Source organism: Schistocerca nitens, chromosome 1 (genome assembly GCF_023898315.1).
Source record: "Schistocerca nitens isolate TAMUIC-IGC-003100 chromosome 1, iqSchNite1.1, whole genome shotgun sequence".
NCBI classification, from domain to species: Eukaryota; Metazoa; Arthropoda; class Insecta; order Orthoptera; family Acrididae; genus Schistocerca; species Schistocerca nitens.
In genome coordinates, this window is record NC_064614.1 from 280,278,537 (window position 1) to 280,300,886 (window position 22,350).

Genomic DNA, 22,350 nt, shown 5'->3' on the forward strand with positions numbered 1-22,350 from the left:
CACAGTCCATGATTCACTTCCAGACAATGCTGTGTTCCAGGCAGATATTCTCAGAAATTTCTTCCTCACATTAAGGTCTATGTTTGATAGCAGTGGACTTCTTTCAGTGACAAATGCTCTCTTTGACTACGTTACTCTGCTTCTTATGTCCTCTTTACTTGCTCTGTCACAGATTATTTTGCTTCCCAGGTAGCAGAACTTCTTCACTAATTTATTATGTGGTTCCTAATTTTGATGTTAAGTTGTAGAAATCATTCTGTTACATTACACATAACAAAGAATTCAAAGAGTTTATATGTATAAGAAGATCTCTAACATATGACATGTTTGTTGTTGTTGTTGTCTTCAGTCCTGAGACTGGTTTGATGCAGCTCTCCATGCTACTCTATCCTGTGCAAGCTTCTTCATCTCCCAGTACCTACTGCAACCTACATCCTTCTGAATCTGCTTAGTGTATTCATCTCTTGGTCTCCCCCTACGATTTTTACCCTCCACACTGCCCTCCAATACTAATTTGGTGATCCCTTGATGCCTCAGAACATGTCCTACCAACCGGTCCCTTCTTCTGGTCAAGTTGTGCCACAAACTCCTCTTCTCCCCAATCCTATTCAGTACCTCCTCATTAGTTATGTGATCTACCCATCTAATCTTCAGCATTCTTCTGTAGCACCACATTTCAAAAGCTTCTATTCTCTTCTTGTCCAAACTATTTACCATCCATGTTTCACTTCTATACATGGCTACACTCCATACAAATACTTTCAGAAATGACTTCCTGACACTTAAATCTATACTCGATGTCAACAAATTTCTCTTCTTCAGAAACGCTTTCCTTGCCATTGCCAGTCTACATTTTATATCCTTTCTACTTTGACCATCATCAGTTATTTTGCTCCCCAAATAGCAAAACTCCTTTACTACTTTAAGTGTCTCATTTCCTAATCTAATTCCCTCAGCATCACCCGACTTGATTCGACTACATTCCATTATCCTCGTTTTGCTTTTGTTGATGTTCATCTTATATCCTCCCTTCAAGACACCATCCATTCCGTTCAACTGCTCTTCCAAGTCCTTTGCTGTCTCTGACAGAATTACAATGTCATCAGTGAACCTCAAAGTTTTTGTTTCTTCTCCATGGATTTTAATACCTACTCTGAATTTTTCTTTTGTTTCCTTTACTGCTTGCTCAATATACAGATTGAATAACACCGGGGAGAGGCTACAACCCTGTCTTACTCCCTTCCCAACCACTGCTTCCCTTTCATGTCCCTCGACTCTTATAACTGCCATCTGGTTTATGTACAAATTGTAAATAGCCTTTCGCTCCCTGTATTTTACCCCTGCCACCTTCAGAATTTGAAAGAGAGTATTCCAGTTAATGTTGTCAAAAGCTTTCTCTAAGTCTACAAATGCTAGAAACGTAGGTTTGCCTTTCCTTAATCTTTCTTCTAAGATAAGTCGTAAGGTCAGTATTGCCTCACGTGTTCCAGTATTTCTACGGAATCCAAACTGCTCTTCCCCGAGGTTGGTTTCTACTAGTTTTTCCATTTGTCTGTAAAGAATTTGTGTTAGTATTTTGCAGCTGTGGCTTATTAAACTGATTGTTCGGTAATTCTCACATCTTGAAGTCTGAGGGTATTTCGCCTGTCTGATACATCTTGCTCACCAGATGGTAGAGTTTTGTCAGGACTGGCTCTCCCAATGCCGTCAGTAGTTCCAATGGAATGTTGTCTACTCCGGGGGCCTTGTTTCGACTCAGGTCTTTCAGTGCTCTGTCAAACTCTTCACGCAGTATCGTATCTCCCATTTCATCTTCATCTACATCCTCTTCCATTTCCATAATATTGTCCTCAAGTACATCGCCCTTGTATAGAGCCTCTATATACTCCTTCCACCTTTCTGCTTTCCCTTCTTTGCTTAGAACTGGGTTTCCATCTGAGCTCTTGATGTTCATACAAGTGGTTCTCTTATCTCCAAAGGTCTCTTTAATTTTCCTGTAGGCAGTATCTATCTTACCCCTAGTGAGATAAGCCTCTACATCCTTACATTTGTCCTCTAGCCATCACTGCTTAGCCATTTTGCACTTCCTGTCGATCTCATTTTTGAGACGTTTGTATTCCTTTTTGCCTGCTTCATTTATTGCATTTTTATATTTTCTCCTTTCATCAATTAAATTCAATATTTCTTCTGTTACCCAAGGATTTCTACTAGCCCTCGTCTTTTTACCTACTTGATCCTCTGCTGCCTTCACTACTTCATCCCTCAAAGCTACCCATTCTTCTTCTACTGTATTTATTTCCCCAATTCCTGTCAATTGTTCCCTTATGCTCTCCCTGAAACTCTGTAGAACCTCTGGTTCTTTCAGTTTATCCAGGTCCCATCTCCTTAAATTTCCACCTTTTTGCAGTTTCTTCAGTTTTAATCTACAGGTCATAAGCAATAGATTGTGGTCAGAGTCCACATCTGCCCCTGGAAATATCTTACAATTTAAAACCTGGTTCCTAAATCTCTGTCTTACCATTATATAATCTATCTGATACCTTTTAGTATCTCCAGGGTTCTTCCATGTATACAACCTTCTTTCATGATTCTTAAACCAAGTGTTAGCTATGATTAAGTTGTGCTCTGTGCAAAATTCTACCAGGCGGCTTCCTCTTTCATTTCTTAGCCCCAATCCATATTCACCTACTACGTTTCCTTCTCTCCCTTTTCCTACACTCGAATTCCAGTCTCCCTTCATTATCTGAATAATTTCTTTTATTTCATCATACATTTCTTCAATTTCTTCGTCATCTGCAGAGCTAGTTGGCATATAAACTTGTACTACTGTAGTAGGTGTGGGCTTCGTATCTATCTTGGCCACAATAATGCGTTCACTATGCTGTTTGTAGTAGCTTACCCGCGTTCCTATTTTCCTATTCATTATTAAACCTACTCCTGCATTACCCCTATTTGACTTTGTGTTTATAACCCTGTAGTCACCTGACCAGAAGTCTTGTTCCTCCTGCCACCGAACTTCACTAATTCCCACTATATCTAACTTTAACCTATCCATTTCCCTTTTCAAATTTTCTAACCTACCTGCCCTATTAAGGGATCTGACACTCCACACTCCGATCCGTAGAACGCCAGTTTTCTTTCTCCTGATAACGACATCCTCTTGAGTAGTCCCCGCCCGGAGTTCCGAATGGGGGACTATTTTACCTCTGGAATATTTTACCCAAGAGGACGCCATCATCATTTAATCATACAGTAAAGCTGCATGCCCTCGGGAAAAATTACGGCCGTAGTTTCCCCTTGCTTTCAGCCGTTCGCAGTACCAGCACAGCAAGGCCGTTTTGGTTATTGTTAAAAGGCCAGATCAGTCAATCATCGAGACTGTTGCCCCTGCAACTACTGAAAAGGCTGCTGCCCCTCTTCAGGAACCACATGTTTGTCTGGCCTCTCAACAGATACCCCTCCGTTGTGGTTGTACCTACGGTACGGCTATCTGTATCGCTGAGGCACGCAAGCCTCCCCACCAACGGCAAGGTCCATGGTTCATGGGGGGGGAACATATGACATATGAAAAGAATATTTCTATAGGAATGATCAGCTCTTGTATAGTACAGAAATGTATGTGTTTTGTTTTATCTAAGTTAAAAAGATTGCTTTTTCAAGTGCTGAAGTTTCTACATTATGTTTGATTACAATATTTAAAAATTCTGCAAAGAGAATGTTTTCTGTATCTTTCATATAGAATGTCACATCAAAAGATATTTTACTGAATACTGAGAAATATACACACATCAAAAAAAGTTTTGCATCACCTCAGTTCTGAGAGTTCCAGAACCTGTACAGAAAATTGGAATAGAGATGAACATAAACATCATTTCCGCCATTTTTACTGCTCATGAAACCAAACATTGTATCTTATACCGCCATAGAACGAGACCTTCACAGGTGGTCGTCCACAGATTGCTGTACACTCTGGTTCCCCTAATAGCCAGTAGCACGTACTCTTGATTTGATGCATGCCTGTATTCAATGTGGCATATTATCCACAAGTTCATCAAGGTACTGATGGTCCAGATTGTCCCACTCCTCAATGGCGATTTGACGTAGATCGCTTGGAGTGGTTGGTGGGTCACTTCATCCATAAACAGCCCTTTTCAATCCATCCCAGGCATGTGTGATAAGGTTCATGTCTGCAGAACATGCTGGCCACTCTAATAAAGCAATGTTGTTATCCTGAAGGAAGTCATTCACAAGATGTGCATGATGTGGGCGCGAATTGTTGTCCATGAAGACTGGGCGCGAATTGTTGACCATGAAGATGAATGCCTCACCAATATGCTGCTGATATGGTTGCACTATCAGTCGGGGGTGGCATTCATGTATCGTACAGCCATTACGGCATCTTCCATGACCATCAGAAGCACACCCTACATAATGCCACCCCAAAACAGCAGCAAACCTCCACCTTCCTGCACTTGCTGGACAGTGTGCCTAAGGCGTTCAGCCTGACTGGGTTGCCTCTAAACAAGTATCCGACGATTGTCTGATTGAAGGCATATGCGACACTCACCAGCAAAGAGAATGTTATGCCAATTATGAGTGGTCCATTCGGCATGTTATTGGGCCCATCTGTACAGCGTTGCATGCTATCGTGGTTGCAAAGATGGATCTCTCCATGGATGTCGGGAGTGAACTTGGGCATCATGCACCATAATGTGCACAGTTTGAGTCATAGCATGACATCCTGTGGCTACACAAAAAGCATTATTCAACCGGGTGGCGTTGCTGTCAGGGTTCCTCCGAGCCATAATCCGCAGGTAGTGGTCAACCACTGCAGTAGTAGCCCTTGGGTGGCCTGAGCGAGGCATGTCATCGACAATTCCTGCCTCTCTGTATCTCCTCCATGTGCGAACAAGTTTGGAAGGTAGGAGACGAGGTACTGGCAGAAGTGAAGCTGTGAGGACGGGGCGTGAATCATGCTTGGGTAGCTCAGTTGGTAGAGCACTTGCCCGCGAAAGGCAAAGGTCCCGAGTTCGAGGCTTGGTCCGGCACACAGTTTTAATCTGCCAGGAAGTTTCAAGATCACTTTGGTTCACTCCAAGACACCTGGAAACTTCCCTTGTTGAGAGCCCTTTCTGGCACAGAGTAACAATGCAGATGTGATCGAACCACAGTATTGACCGTCTTGGCATGGTTGAACTACAGTCAACATGAGCCATGTACCTCCTTCCTGGAGGAATGACTGGAACTGATTGGATGTCGGACCCCATTTGTCTAACAGGCGTTGCTGGTGCATAAATGTTTACATCTTTGGGTGGGTTTAGTGACATCTATGGATAGTCAAAGGGACTGTGTTTATGATACAGTATCCACAGTCAACATCTATCTTGAGGAATTCTGGGAACTGGGGTGACGCAAAACCTTTTTTGATGTGTGTATAAGTATCTGAGTTTCAAGAAGGATTGTCTTAAAGGGAAATCTGATAAATAGTACCACCATTTTTGTTTCTTCATTACATAATAATATTACAGCATAAGACAAACCTCTTGAAAAAGAACAAAATAATAGTTTTTATACTGAAATAGACAGCATACACAGACATGTTCATGCAAATGCAACTCACACACATGACCACTATCTCTGGCTGCCAGGGCCAGACTCAACAGCCAGAGACAGTGGTCATGGTGTGTGAGTTGCATTTGTGTGTGTATGTTATCTATTTCAGAAGAAGGCCTTTTGGCCGAAAGCTTATGTGTGTAGCAATCTTTCCGTTGTGCCTGTCTGAGAGTCAACATCTCTGCTATATGGTGAGCAGCAATCTATTCTTTTCATAAAATTGTCATTATTCCATCCTGGATTTTCCATTGTTTAGTTTTTATATTAATAATTTATTGAATTATACTAAAAATGTCATAGAAACTGTGAAACTTAAGTGTGAGCAAACAGACGGCTCAGTTCGCAGGCCTACTGAGTTTCTTACTTTAGAACATCATGGAAAGTCACATCTTCCCCATTGTGAAGACGGTCCAATTCATAACACATATGCTTGAAGAGGAGTCGATCTTTCTGTGGATCAACCTCAAGCCGACCTTTCAGCAATCTCAAAATAAATTTCACCTGAAAATAAATGTTACTCACATTACAACTGCAATTCATGGAAATTAATATGCAAGTCTGTGCTTTTATGACATTTAAATTTATTTTTAACTTTATTCATATTTTGCCGTAAGAAAGGTGCAAAAACTGCAATTGATATCTAATTGTTCTACTACCTCTTCAAACTAAAATTGGTCAGCATCACAGAATGCATATGAACTATGGTTACTATTTTGAAAATTTTGAAATTCATACAATGCTTTGATAAAATCAAGGCTCCATGTAATTTTCTAAAAATGTGATGAAATTTACAGGATTTTCTAGTACCAAGCATAAATGCTAACAGTAAAACTACAGAGAAGAGTGAAGATGTTTTTATTACTCTCACATTTACAGATTGCAGATTAATATTAATACTGATATTATAAAAATATTTAGGGAAGAAAAATTTAATAAGGAGCAAAAGGGAAAGCTGGAGATGGAGCAGAATATTCAACATGCACCCCACTCCCTCCCCACTCCCAACCTGAATGTCTCTTGGGCGGGCACTCTCTGCCTCTACTAGCTACAAAAATATGGATGTGAAAGAGAAATAACCACTATAGTTGGTAGTCTATTGCAAGGATCTCTTTCCAGAGGTATGGAAAAGACTACAATTGTGTATGAACAATAATAGGAAGGGTAGACTGATACTCACCATAAAGATGACCACTGAGATGCAGACAGCACAATGAAAAGACTGTTACACATTAAGCCTTCAGCCAAAGATTTCATCAGAAAAGAAAAACTTGCACACATTCACACAAGCAAGCAAACCGAATACACAAATTACCACTATCTCTGGTACCCCAGGCCTGAGCAGCCAGAGGTAGCAGTCATGTGTGTGGGGGGTGTGCTTGCTTGTAAGAATGTGTGTATGGTTTTCTTTTCTGACGATGGTTTTGGCTAAAAATTTAATGTGCAACAGTCTTTTCGTTGTCCCTGTCTGCAGCTCAGTGTAAAACACACATGCACTCACACAAGCAACCCAATCCCCCCCCCCCCCCCCCGACACACACACACACACACACACACACACACACACACACACACACACACACACACATTTTCACTATCCCTGGCAACTCAGGCCTGAGCAGCCAGAGATAGCAGTCGCGTGTGTGTGTGTGTGTGTGTGTGTGTGTGTGTGTGTGTGTGCGCTTGCTTGTGTGAATGCATGTGTGTTTTACTCTTCTGAGGAAGACTTTGGGTAAATGCTAAATGTGTACAAGTCTCTTCAATGTACCTATATGCCACTAAGCATGCCATCTTTATGGTGAATAGCAATATACCCCTCCCATAACTGTTGACATTACAATCTGGACTTCCCACTGCTTGCGAATTGTCTATGAGGTTACTGAAAAAAGATCATCAATGTGACTCAATGAATAAAATAAAGAAAGATTGCGAGTTTATCAGAGACAGAGCTAATGCTCATAGTGTGGAAGGAAATCAGTTGCGTCCTTTTGAATACAAGCATCCATCCCAAGATTTATGGTAAGCTCTTTTTGGAAACCTAAATTTGGACACCCTGATGGAGATTTTAACCACTATCCTTCTCAATGCAAGTTCAATGCCTTACCACAAGGCTAGTAAGCGTGGAGAATCAGTAATGATCTCTGTTGTTACTGATACATAGGAAAACTTTATCCTGGAAGGCAGCAGCAGTTCCTCCAGTAGCCACAGTTTGCAGAAATAAAGGAGAGTGGCACAGAAACTGTGGTGGTACCTGCTAATGTGGTTAAGATGAGAATGACTTTAATGACCAAAAAATTGTGATGTGAATCACCACATTACTTTTCCCTAACAGATGCAATTTTATGCTAAAAGAGTCAACAAGGCCTCGTCTTTGGAAAAATATTTAAGAAATCAAATACAGTACTCTACCACATGGATCATCAGATATGAACTACTCAGGAGTTATCAACAGAAAAAAGAATGTTAATTATGGTGGACAATATGTGAGTAAATCTCAAAGATAAAAACTGAAAGCAACAGTTGGAGATTTTAGGAATCAGTGAAACACAAGCATCGGAAAAGGTGTTTTTGGAAAGGATATCATAGGCTAATTGATATTGGGCTAGATAACGGTAAAATATGACTAGCAGTAATATGGAAATTGGCAACAGAGAAAAGGGTTATTTGCAACAAATAGCATGAAGCATCAAATGAATCTTAGCTTTGATGGCCAAAACAAAAGAAGTAAAACTTACTCTTCTTACAGGAATAACCCCTCTCTGATGTATATCAACCACATTCCAAGTGTTCTGAAAATTACGAATGTCGGCATATGACAAAAGGGCGTCTTCTTCATTCGAATAAAACAGTGAGAAATTCTCCATGATGATGGCTGTAAAAGAAAGCTAGTTACCTGTGTGTACCACATTTCAGATTCTAATATCAATCACAAAATATATAATGTCTGCTCTCACCCACCGACTAATAAGTTAAGAACAATGTATGTGATAATAACATAGAAAGAACAAAAGTAAATGAGAGATGCTGTGAAATTTCCACAGTCAGTTTCCCAATAATTGTCTGCAGGTGTGCAATATGGTGGCTGCACCATGCAATCATGCATTATTTTGTTCCAATCTTCACCAGTGACAATGCGAAATAACATTGCCACACCAGTCACAGGTGAGCCAAAATTTGCTCTTCTGAAAAGATAAAGACGACTTGTAAGATAGACAGTCTTGTTGTATAAATGATTCAAATATTATAATGTAACCCTAAATTACTTTTCATTTTAAATTCATGCAGTAAGTAGAATAAATTCTTATTTCTGTCCTTTAATTATTTATTTACTTTATTTGTTTTGTACTTGTAACATCTAATTTTACACAACGTCAAATGATACATACATATATATTGCCATTTACACTCCAAGATTATTTATACTATTAAACAATATTTAGTCTATAGTCAGTGTATCACACAACGGCATCAGAATTCATTTGTTTGTAAGCTTTACATTACTATATTTGGAGCTCTGACAAAACTGTTGCTAAAATTTATGTTGATGTCAGTTCTAAAGTGTAGGTTCCTTTAAGAATAGCCCACTGGTTTAGCTACTTTTTAAACATTTGTGAATCAAAATTTTAAGCCAATTTGGTAGTAATTTATGAACTTGGCAAATTTATCATTTACTATTAATGTCAAGTATGTTAACCACACAAAAATCTCTTCTACGCCCTGTGTGAAAGTAAATTATTTTTCTACAGAATGGTGTGAGCCTGCTTAACATCCTTAGATGGTATCTGATTTAGCCAGAATTCAGTGATTGACTAGGGCTACAATAAATGCAGAAAGTAAAATTTAAGAAAAAATCTGAATGAGTGAAATTAATACAACTTTAATATGCTTCTGTACATGGAAAGTTTAAGATCAAAAACCACTAATAATTAAGGCAAACTTTCTCTGTGCATAAATACAAGCAGTTCTTTTCATTGTAATATATGGAATGATCCCATACTGGTATCCAGAAAATTTGCATGAAAATAAATAATGGAAGGAATAAGGACAATAACCAATCATATAGTTGAGTTGTTGACAGGCATGACTGAGAACATGGCTGAGATTCCAGACAAATCCTTCTTCAGAGCAAACAGAATACACATACATGCACACACATACACCTGCACAACTGTATTGTCCAGGCTAACTACACTGTGCTGGTAACACAGCTAAGTATGCTGGAGAACTTCTGTGGAGTTTGGGGTGTAAGAGAGAGGTACTATCAAAAGTGGAGCTTTGAGGGCTAGTCATGAATTGTGGCTGGATAGCTCTGATGGTAAAAGCACACCCCATGAAAGGCAAGTATCCAGGTTTAAGTCCCAGTTGGCACACAGTTATGATCTGCTAGCTAGTTTCATTTATTAACCAATTTCAAGTCAGCTCAGTTCCTACAGATGTGCTGCTCTCGCTTATAACCAGTTATATGGAATAATAAATAAAAATCAATATTAAATAAATATCAATCTACAGCAAATAATTTCATTTATAAACTGCCCGACAAAAAAAGTGAAGTGCCCAGAAGGCATAGTCAGATATCAATGTAACATTGCACATGCCACCAGCAGGTATGTAAATAATTAAGGTTGCAATCCTCTGTGACAGGTAGAATAGCCACCAGAATGTGTTAGTGTTTTCATGTTTAGTGCTGTTACTAGGCCTGGAAGGGTAAATGAAGGGCATGAAGAGCATTAGAAGTTGTGTAATCACTGTGAAGTGATATAGACATGTTGCATACTGTGAGACAGTGTTAACAGCATCTGACAAAGTTTGAAAGGGGCATCATAGTAGGTATCCATTTGGCCAGATGGTCTGTTTGTGCAATATCCAGAATTATGAGGCATTTAGATGTGCAGTGGCCCAATGCTGGACCACATGGGAATGTGAGTGCAGACACATTCATCATCGACATTCTGGTTGACCACCTATTATCACCGTATCATCATTATAGAACATGTTGACCAGCTCAGACATCAACTCTGTCCCTGTGCCAATGTGTAGGATGTCATGGACTGGTTACAACAATTGTGAGCCAGCTTGCCTCAGTAGATGATACAAGGGATTTATAACAACACAAAGTAAATTTTTTTTAAATATTCACTGTTACATTAATTTAAAAGAATACTTGAAACTTGCTGGCAGATTAAAATTGTGTGCCAACTCAGGACTCAAATTTAGAACCTCACTTACATGAGTAATGCTCTCCTCAATTGGGCTATCCAGGCACAACTTAAGATCTGGCCTCACAGTTCCAAATCAGCCAGAACCTCTCTCCTAAATTTGAGAAGTAGGAGAGAAGTACTGAAGGATTTGAAGCTGTGATGGTGAGTCAAGAGGCATACACAGATGGGTCAGTTCATAAATAGCATAGTGCATTCCATTAACAAACAATTTGATTATAAACAATATTTTCAGTTTCTTCACCAAAAGTAAGAAAACAAATTTATTCTTGAGTAATAACATAAAGTTATGGGTAAGTGAAACATGGAATTCTTAAATGAACTCTACAGTTCATAATAGCCCTTTCCTATGATCTGTTGATTTTGATTGAGAAGACACATCTCATCAGAAATTACAGTCTATTAATATTAAAAAAGTGAGCCATGGGAACAAATGGTCCCCATGGGATAAACAGTAATTCATCTCTTCATTTTCTACAGAAGCGATTGTTCCAGATATATTGATCATTATTTTCACCCTGGTGCTAGTTGCACAGCTGAGAGAGACAAGGGTGAAGAACTACATCAAATAACTGGAATTCCCATTTAAAGTCAAATATAATGTGGACACACTTGGATCAGACCTTATGTGCTTAGTTACTTCTAAAATGTTTTATAGTGTGTTCTTATTTCTAAAAACATCAAAAAGGCTCCACAGAGTTCTGTTCAACTAAAATTGGGATTAGGTGATCTTGGGGCAGCTGCCAAGCAGCCCAGAAGTCCCGAAATATACTGATTTCAAACTAATATGGACCATGTTTAATTATTATTAGATGATATCTCCTTTACATTCCTTGCACTGTTAGGGTTGTCTTACTCTCAATTTTTTCCAAATAGTGTATTGTGTATATGACATTTTGGTGAAAAAGCTACAGATATTCCAGAGTTGTAGAACTTATACAAATACATCCATTTACATACAGGATAAAGCCCACTTATTTAATTAAGATGATGAACATCTATTAAGCATGTTTCTGATATAAACTTGCTGTGGCTATGGAAGTGTGTGTACAGGTGTCTGTGTGTGCGAAAGTGTGTACTGTTGCTGGAAAAAGAGCTAGTACTTGAAAGATAGTGTGAATGCTGTTTTCTGTTACATGTAACTGTGCTCCAAGTATCGATCTGCTGTACGTGAGTGGTTGCCTTTTCCTTTAATGTATAGCTCTATCCAGGAATTTCCATTATTGTGATATAAACTTAAAATATAGACTCTTACCTTCCAATCCCTTCTCCATACTTCACAGTGCCAAACAGAATGGTCCCAGCAAGGGCATAAAAGAATACTAAAAGAAACATGCCAAAGATGATAAAGAAACTTTTACACACTGAGACACCCACAGTGAGCATCAGCATTTTCAGTGTCGCATGCTTCCCAGTTATTGTAAAAAACCGAAGAATGACAACCATGAATCCGATTGAGTACGATAAGTCATTCTGAAACGAAAGGGAAAGTTGGAAAAAGAGACAGTTATTTCAAAATAAGCTTCTGTATGCATAATTAATCTCTACAGGTGGTACAATGAACATAGATGTAGCTGTAACACAGGAAAGTTTTTATGGATTAATCAGATCAGGAGAAACAAAGAGAATTTCTTATTTTCACAAAACTGATATGTGTTCATAAAAAGACAGCACAAAAATAGTGAATCAATAACTATTTTAGGAAAATGTCAAATGGAACAGTCTCAAATATAATTGTAAAACATAGATTTCTACTCACATTAAAGAAAACGTAAGTACCAGAATAAAGAGGGAAGTGGTAGCTGGGAACAGGGGCCACAGAAAGGGGACAGTGTCTGACAGTTTCCCAATTGGCACAACCAATAGATTTGCCTTGCTGCCACAGTTAAGTAAGGAAGAGGTTCCAGTAGAAGTAGATGTAGTTATGAGGCAACAGAATCTCACTAGGAAACCAACTGTTTCAAAAAAAAGTAGAAAGTAAGAGGAAAGTTCTGTTGCTAGATAGCAGCCATGGAAGAGGTGTGGGCCACATTTTGCAGGAAAAATTAGGTTACAGGTACCAGGTCACAAACTTTGTCAAGCCAAGTGCAAGTCTTAGCCAGGTGGTAGAGGATATAGGTTCCTTGTGCAAGGGATTCACAAAGCAGGATCATGTGATGATAGTGGTTGGAGTGGGAAACAGTATTGATAGGGATCAGGGCTACAGTATTGAGTGTGACCTGGTGAAAATAGCCTCGGCAACGACCCATACCAAAGTTGGGCTGGTGCCTGCTTTCGTGTGACACGATCAGCCCCAGTTGAACCGCTCTGTCAGGAGGGTAAATGTGGAGTTGGATCAGTTGCGTAGGGCGGCCGCTCTGTCAGACATTCGATTGGTTCCTGTCGAGGCTATTGATAGGGGGGATCTCAATAGGAAGGGGAAGGGTAAACTGGCAGGGTTGTTAGTGAAATCCGTAAGGGTGGACACTAGTACTCATGGATGTACTTCTTTTTTTGACTAATATCAGTGTCCAATGAGAAGTTCAGGCAGGCAGGTGCTAAAGAGGTCCAAAACTCACTAAATTCTCACAACAGGAAAGTAAATAATAATGTTACCATATTTAACCAAAATATTGGTGGATTAAAGAAAAAAGTAGATTCTCACAAAAGTAAAGTAAAAAATAATGTTACCATTTTTCACCAAAATATTCCGGGATTGAAGAATAAAGTAAATGAGCTCCTGGTTTGTTTGGATGAAATTGAATCTGATAATGTAATAGATATAATATGCCTGTCTGAGCATCACATTGTGTCTGATATGGAAAAGGTAAATATCAGTGGTTATAAACTAGCTGCACATATGAGTAGAGAGAATAAGGTGGGAGGAGGAGTTGCCATATATGTCAAAAGTTATCACTGTGTAGAAAGCTTAGATACAAAAAAGTTTTGTCTAGAGCAACATATAGAAGCATGTGCCTGTCAACTTAAACTGAAGGAGGGCTCTTTTATAATTGTAACAGTATATACAGGGTGTTTCAAAAATGACCGGTATATTTGAAACGGCAATAAAAACTAAACGAGCAGCGATAGAAATACACTGTTTGTTGCAATATGCTTGGGACAACAGTACATTTTCAGGCAGACAAACTTTTGAAATTACAGTAGTTACAATTTTCAACAACAGATGGCGCTGCGGTCTGGGAAACTCTATAGTACGATATTTTCCACATATCCACCATGCGTAGCAATAATATGGCGTAGTCTCTGAATGAAATTACCCGAAACCTTTGACAACGTGTCTGGCGGAATGGCTTCACATGCAGATGAGATGTACTGCTTCAGCTGTTCAATTGTTTCTGGATTCTGGCGGTACACCTGGTCTTTCATGTGTCCCCACAGAAAGAAGTCACAGGGGTTCATGTCTGGCGAATAGGGAGGCCAATCCACGCCGCCTCCTGTATGTTTCGGACAGCCCAAAGCAATCACACGATCATCGAAATATTCATTCAGGAAATTAAAGACGTCGGCCGTGCGATGTGGCCGGGCACCATCTTGCATAAACCACGAGGTGTTCGCAGTGTCGTCTAAGGCAGTTTGTACCACCACAAATTCACGAAGAATGTCCAGATAGCGTGATGCAGTAATCGTTTCGGATCTGAAAAATGGGCCAATGATTCCTTTGGAAGAAATGGCGGCCCAGACCAGTACTTTTTGAGGATGCAGGGATGATGGGACTGCAACATGGGGCTTTTCGGTTCCCCATATGCACCAGTTCTGTTTATTGACGAAGCCGTCCAGGTAAAAATAAGCTTTGTCAGTAAACCAAATGCTGCCCACATGCATATCGCCGTCATCAATCCTGTGCACTATATCGTTAGCGAATGTCTCTCGTGCAGCAATGGTAGCGGCGCTGAGGGGTTGCCGCGTTTGAATTTTGTATGGATAGAGGTGTAAACTCTGGCGCATGAGACGATACGTGGACGTTGGCGTCATTTGGACCGCAGCTGCAACACGGCGAACGGAAACCCGAGGCCACTGTTGGATCACCTGCTGCACTAGCTGCGCGTTGCCCTCTGTGGTTGCCGTACGCGGTCGCCCTACCTTTCCAGCATGTTCATCCATCACGTTCCCAGTCTGTTGAAATTTTTCAAACAGATCCTTTATTGTATCACTTTTCGGTCCTTTGTTTACATTAAACCTCCATTGAAAACTTCGTCTTGTTGCAACAACACTGTGTTCTAGGCGGTGGAATTCCAACACCAGAAAAATCCTCTGTTCTAAGGAATAAACCATGTTGTCTACAGCACACTTGCACGTTGTGAACAGCACACGCTTACAGCAGAAAGACGACGTACAGAATGGCGCACCCACAGACTGCGTTGTCTTCTATATCTTTCACATCACTTGCAGCGCCATCTGTTGTTGAAAATTGTAACTACTGTAATTTCGAAAGTTTGTCCGCCTGAAAATGTACTGTTGTCCCAAGCATATTGCAACAAACGGTGTATTTCTATCACTGCTCGTTTAGTTTTTATTGCCGTTTCAAATATACCGGTCATTTTTGAAACACCCTATAGGTCCCCTTCAGGAAACTTTAATTTATTCTGGGAAAACTTGGATGCCTTGTTGTGCTATCTGTCAGATAGGAGAAAGCAAATTATTATTTGTGGGGACTTCAATGTTGATTCACTGAAAGAGTGTAATAGGAAGAATGACCTGGAAGTCTTGCTCGGTTCTTTCAATTTGACATCTGTCATTAATTTTCCTACTCGGGCAGTAAAGAACAGCAGCACATTGATAGATGACACTTTTATAGACCAAGATAGGTTTAAAAACATAAATTCTTGTCCTGTTGAGAATGGCCTTTCTGATCATGATGCTCAGCTAGTTACAGTATATGACATAGCTTCATTCAGTAATTCAAAACAACCCTCCAAAGTTGTGCATTCAATTAATGACTCAACAATTAGAAATTTCAGACAAAATCTTAAGCAGTTAGACTGGTATGAGATGTACAAGGAACCTGATGCTAATTTAAAATATAACTTATTTCATGATACACTTGTAAGAGAATTTGAAAGCTGTTTCCCAAGAAAGTAGTTAAATCTAATTATAAGAAACCATGCAAAAAACCTTGGCTTACTAAAGGAATAAAAATATCTTGTAACCACAAAAGGGAACTGTACCTAACAACAAGAAAGAGTAATGACCTAGAAACAGCCAAATATTATAAAAACTATTGTGCTACATTAAGAAAGGTTATTAAAAAGTCCAGAAGCATGTGCATCATGTCTGAGATTAATACCTCTGATAACAAAATCAAAACAATTTGGAATATTATTACAAGGGGGACAGGGCAACCAAGAGTACAGGATGACAGCATCACCATCAAAGCGAATGGAAACTTGATAAACAACAAGCCGGAAGTCAAAAATATTTTGAATAATCATTTTTTAAATGTTGCAGAGAAAATAGGATCTAAATGTTCATTAGAAGAAGCAAGGCAGTTAATGGAAGAGGCCTTACCCACACCATTTGATACAATTGAAATTCCACCCACCTCTCCTTCTGAAATTAGGAAGATAATAAACTCTCTCAAGAATAAAAGCTCACATGGAATTGATGGCATTTCCAGCAGGATAATAAAAGCTTGTTCCCAAGAAATAAGTGGGATTCTTAGCCACATATGTAATAGCTCTCTGACACAGGGTATTTTCCCAGATAGACTGAAGTATGCCATTGTTAAACCACTGCATAAAAAAGGGGATATGTCTGATGTCAACAACTACTGCCCAATCTCTCTTCTGACTGCCTTATCCAAAATTCTTGAAAAAGTAATGTATTGTAGAGTAGCTTCACACCTTTGTAAAAATAAAGTTTTAACAAAATGTCAGTTTAGTGTCCAGAAGGATTTTTCAATGGAAAATGCTATATATACTTTCACTAATGAAATATTAAATCCTCTGAGTAACCGAAAGTCACCCGTTGGGAGTTTTTGTGATCGATCAAAGGCTTTTGATTGTGTAAATCACGGAATACTTCTAGATAAGCTCAAGTACTGTGGTATGAATGGGACAGTGCTCAAATGGTTTAAATCATACCTAACTGGAAGAGTGCAGAAAGTTGAAATAAACAGTTCACATAACATGCAAAAAATTGGTGATTTCTCAAACTGGGGAACAATCAAGAATGGGGTGCCGCAAGGTTCGGTCTTGGGTCCTCTGCTGTTCTTAATATATATTAATGACTTGCCATTCTATATTCACAAAGATGCAAAGCTGGTACTTTTTGCTGATGATACAAGTATAGCTATACATTAATGCATTAAAACAAGCGTTCAGTGCATAGTGCTGTCGAATGTGGAAAAAACTGCAAATTGGCATTCATAAGAAGAAGAACAACACCAAAAATGCAACAGGAGCATAATATGTAAGAAATTGTCCACGCAACCTGCCACTGATGATGCCTTTTTGAAAATAAAAGGCGAAACGCGTATGGCACTAAAATTGTGTTTTATTCAGTTGCTGTCAGACGGTCCATAAGTAAAAATTATCAATATACTGTAATGGTTCAACAAACTCTGTTAATAGACTTTCTCAGGATAGTTTACACCTATCTTCAAGAGTCTTCCAGTTCAGTTCCTTCAGTAGCTCTGTGCATTCTCCCACACATTAAACAAACCTATGACCATTCATGCTGTCCTTTACTGTATATGTTCAATACCCTCTGTTAGTCCTATCTGGTACTGGTCCCACACATTTGAGCAATATTCTAGAATTGGTCACAGGAGTGATTTGTAATCAATCTCCTTTGTAGACTGATTGTACTTCCCCAGTATTCTACCAATAAACCGAAGTCACCACCTGTTTTACCCATGACTGAACTTTTGTGATCATTCCATTTCATATCCCTACAAAGTGTTACGACCACATATTTGTATGAGTTGGCTGATTCCAACAGTGACTCATTGATATTATAATCATAAGATGGTAGATTTTTTTTCCATTTAGTGAAGTGCAAAATTTTATTTTTCTGAACATTTAGAGTAAACTGCCAATCTCTGCACCACTCTGAAATCTTATCAGGAGGTGACTGAATATTTAAGCAGTTTCTTTCAGACAGTACTTCATTATAGATGGCTACACCATCTGCAAAAAGCCAGATTTTACTATTATTATTGCCTGCAAGGTCATTAATATACAACATGAGCAGCAATGGTCCCAACACTCTTCCCTGGGGCACACCCGGAAGTTTGTTCTAGATCTGAGAATAACTCTCCACCCAAGATCAGTCCGCAATCCAGTCACAGATTTCACTTATTACTCCATATGATCATACTTTTGATGATTGGCATAGGTGTTGTGCTGAGTCAAATGCTTTTCAGAAATCAAGAAATACTGTCTTGATCCATAGCTTTAAGTAAGTCATGTGAGAAAAGTGAGAGTTGGGTTTCACATGATCGATGTTTTCGAAATACATGCTGGTTGGCATTGCGGACATCATTCTTTTCAAGATACCTCATTATGTTTGAGCTCAAAATATGTTATAAGATTACACCAGAAATCATTATCAAGGATATTGGGTGGTAGTTTTGTGGATCACTTCTACCCTCCTAGTACATGGGTTTTCCAAGAACTGGGTACAAATGTTTGTTCGAGGGACCTACGATAGATTATAGTTAGAAGAGGGGCTAACTCAGCCACAAATTCCATGTATAATCTGATCAGCTGTTTCTCAACACCACTGACACTATACTTACTTCATTCACCTTTTCCGTGATACAAGGGTTAAACTGGGGCAATTGTCCTGGGTCTTCCTTTGTAAAGGAACACTTGCTACCCTCAATTTCAGTTCCTGTATCATTCGCTAGGGACTGGACACTAACTTCAGTGCCACTAACAGCCTTTATATGCAACCAGAATTTCTTTGGGTTCTGTTAAATATTATTTGACAATATTTGCTATGGCGGTCATTGAAGGCATCATGACAGCCAAAGGTGTTTCATTCAGCGTCCCTCTATCTATAACCGAACCCTTTGTTTTACACCTATTATGCAGTAATCTCTGTTTCTTTAGAAGTTTCCTTACAGTGACTGTATACCATTGAGGTTCCCCCCCCCCGGCCCTTTATGAACTGTTTTATTGGGTACATATCTAACCACGGTCAAATATTCTTTTAAACTTGAGCCAGAGTTCCTCTACATGCTCCTGCCCTGTGCTGGAAGTTTCAAGTTCCTCATTGAGATATGACACTATGGATTTTTTATCTACTTTACTGAACATATATATCTTTTTGGTTGTTTTAGTTGTCCATTGTACTTTTGTAATAATTGTTGGCACAACTGTATCTTGATCACTGACACTAGTTTTGATGTGGACATCCTCAAAGAGGTCAGGTCCGTTTGTTGCCATTATATCCAATATATGAGTGGGGTTACTAACTATATGTTCTAGGTAGTTTTCAGAGAAGAAATTTAGTAACGTTTCACAGGGTGTCTTATCATGCCCACCATTAATAAAACTGTAATTTTCTCAATTAATTGTTGGATGATTAAAGCTTCCACTAATGAGTACAGTATGATTAAGGAACTTACGTACAAGTGAACTGAGGTTTTCTCTAAAGTTTTCATTTACATCAGCAGATGAGTCTGGGTGGGTGACAGAAGGATCCAATTATCATTTTATGCCCGTCACTGATACTGAGTCTTGCCCAAACTGTCTCACATGCAGCTTCAATTTCTGTATCAGTGGATCTGAGTTTCTTGTCTACTGTGGCAAATACACCACCTCCATTTCCCATTTTCCTATCCTTTCGATATACACTTAAATTTCCCCCCAAAATCCCACTGTTATCAAGTTCAGGTTTCAAACAGCTTTCTGTATCTGGTATTATGTGAGTTTCACTGCTTTTCATGATTGCTTCAAATTCTGGAACTTTGTTGTGAATACTTCAGCAGTCTACCATTAGAATTTTAATGCTTTCACCTGTGGGAGGCATTTCTTTTGATCTTACACTGATACTTCTGGTCATATTGCTACCATTATATGGATTGGATGGAGAGTCACCTAAACTAAAATACCCTTGTGTGCACCATACACACAGTCAGCTGTCTGAGTAGCAGCTTCTGACCTATTTAGAGGGACTGTACAATTCTCAAATCTATGGCACAAGTCCAGGAAGTTGCATCCTAACTTGTCACAGAACCTTCAAAGTCTCTGGTTCAGCACTTCCACACAATTCAGAACCAAAGGGCCACAATCAATTCTGGAGACAATGCTGGAAATTACAAGCTTTCTTGAAACTCAATGTGCAAGACTGGTCTTCTCAACCTTTTCTGCCAGTCACTGGAATGACCCAAGAATGATCTTGAGCACAGATGACAGGTATCATTTGCTCCAATGTGCACCACAATCTGCTGTTGGTTGCACACTGTTCCCTCAGTGGCTGCTCTGAAATAGCCTCTTCAACATGTTGAATGAGGGCCCCAGGCATACACACTGAGTGTACCTGGTGCTATTTCCTTTTCCTTGTTGACATTTCCATAACGGGTACCATCACTCACCTTATGTTTGAATTGCCGACTATTAACAGGCCCCTACCCTTTTGTGTAGGTCTCCTGATTCTGGGCAATACAAGTTTCCCCAAATCAGGTGAAGTGAATCCCACTGGCTCAGTTTTCAGTTTCATTGAAAGACATTACCTCAAATTTGTTGGTTAGGGGAATCGGTACAACACCCTCAGTGCTCCCTTGTCCTTGTGCACCCTGTAGAGGACACCTAGATCTACAAATTCTGATCCAGATCTATCAAATTCTTCTCGTAGTATCATATCTCCCTCCTCATCTTCTTCCCTGCTTTCAAGTTCATTTCCCTTACACTGCCCCTCCAAATGCTTCTTTCACCTTTGTGGTTGCCCTTTCTTGCTTAGTATTGGTTTTCCATCTGTGTTCTTGATATTCACACATCTACTTCCTTTTTCTGCAAAGACCTATTTAATTTTCCTATAGGTGGTATCTATCTTTCTCCTAGATATATAGGGTGATTATAATTAAAGTTAAATTTCCAAAATGCTATAGAAATAACACCACTAGTCAAAATGACGTCAAATTGCAATGGAATATTATCGGAGAAGGGGGAAAACATACGGCAGAAGAAAAAAAAAGTTGTGTGAAAAGTGATCAATAGATGGCACTGTATGTGTCAGAATACGTAACTGAAAACACCTGTCATGCGCATGACCCACTGAAGTTAGTATGAAGATGCCAGGTACACGGCTTTTCCTCCTTTCGTATCTGCGACATTCGCCATGACTTTCTCAATGCAGGATCACACTCAGCTTGTAAAGCTGTGTTACAAGAATGATGACTGTGCACATGTCACTCTGCAGAAGTTCTGGTCGTTGAAGGATTTGAAAAATGGCGTTGGTCCGATGACTGCCTTGGGTCTGGAGAAAATGATTCAGAAATTTGAAAAAGCAGATTCTTTTGGTGTGCAACCTGGTAGAGGGAGGAAATGAACTGATTCGATGTCATTAGAAGCAGTGGCCACAGCAATGCAGGAGCAGACGAGTGTTGGTATGCAAACATGTAGTGCATGGAGAATTGCCTAAACATTGGACATACCCGTGAGCAAGGTGCGTAAAATCCTACGAAACATCCTTCTTCGCTATCCATTCAAAATTACCCATGTGCATGAGTTCTTCCTGTTGACCTGCCAGCAAGAGAGACCTCCGATTTAGAATTTCTTGCTAATTTGGAAGTGGACAATGATTGGCCGTAGAAGATTTTGTGGACACACGGAGCCCATTTCCATGTGACATGATACGTTAATACACAGAATTGTCGAATGTGGGCAATGGAAAATCCACGTGCAAATCAACCAGTACCACTTCATCCTGAAAAGGTCACTGTGTGGTGCAGGTTTACGTCATCATTTATCATAGGGTCATATTTTTTTGAAGACACAGGTGCTTCCAGTCCTGTTACCTGTACCGACTCTGGTAAGTGCTATGAGTGTCTTTTGCACAACCATGTCATTTCAGCTCTCCAACAGTGTGGATGTTTGGATGGGATCATATTTATGCAAGATGGTGCACCTCCACACATTGCAAATCCAATTAAGCTGCTGCTGAAGCGCCATTTTGGAAATGCTAGAATTATCAGCCGCCATTTGCCTACAGCTTGTCCGACCCTATCACCTGATCTTAATCCATGTGACTTCTGGCTGTGGGGCTATCTGGAAGATGTTGTGTTCAGTGTTCTGATTGCAAACTTAGCTGCATTAAAGGCACATGTTGCACACACATTCTGAATGTGACCCCGGAAACACTTCGATCAGTTGTGGTACATGCTGTTTCCCAATTTCAGCTTGCTGCAGAAAATGGTGGACACCATACTGAAAATGTTTTGCACTAGTCACACAGAAATTAATAACCCAATTTGATTTTGATTGATGCTTTTTATGCAGTTTTTGGCCTCAAGACAATTAAAAACTGATGTGATTGATGCTTTTTATGCGGTTTTTGGCCTCAGTACAATTAAAAACCG

General features: G+C 39.6%; 1 protein-coding gene across 1 annotated transcript in view; it reads right to left on the reverse strand.

The window, feature by feature from the left end:
* Window positions 1–22,350, reverse strand: part of LOC126248157 (sodium leak channel NALCN) — a 394,425-nt gene that overhangs the window by 42,598 nt on the left and 329,477 nt on the right. The window contains exons 26-29 of the mRNA XM_049948905.1: window positions 12,082–12,299; window positions 8,569–8,792; window positions 8,346–8,482; window positions 5,978–6,114 (exon numbers count right to left, since the gene is read on the reverse strand). Coding sequence (XP_049804862.1) covers window positions 5,978–6,114; window positions 8,346–8,482; window positions 8,569–8,792; window positions 12,082–12,299 — 716 coding nt within the window. The remainder of the gene's footprint in view (window positions 1–5,977; window positions 6,115–8,345; window positions 8,483–8,568; window positions 8,793–12,081; window positions 12,300–22,350) is intronic.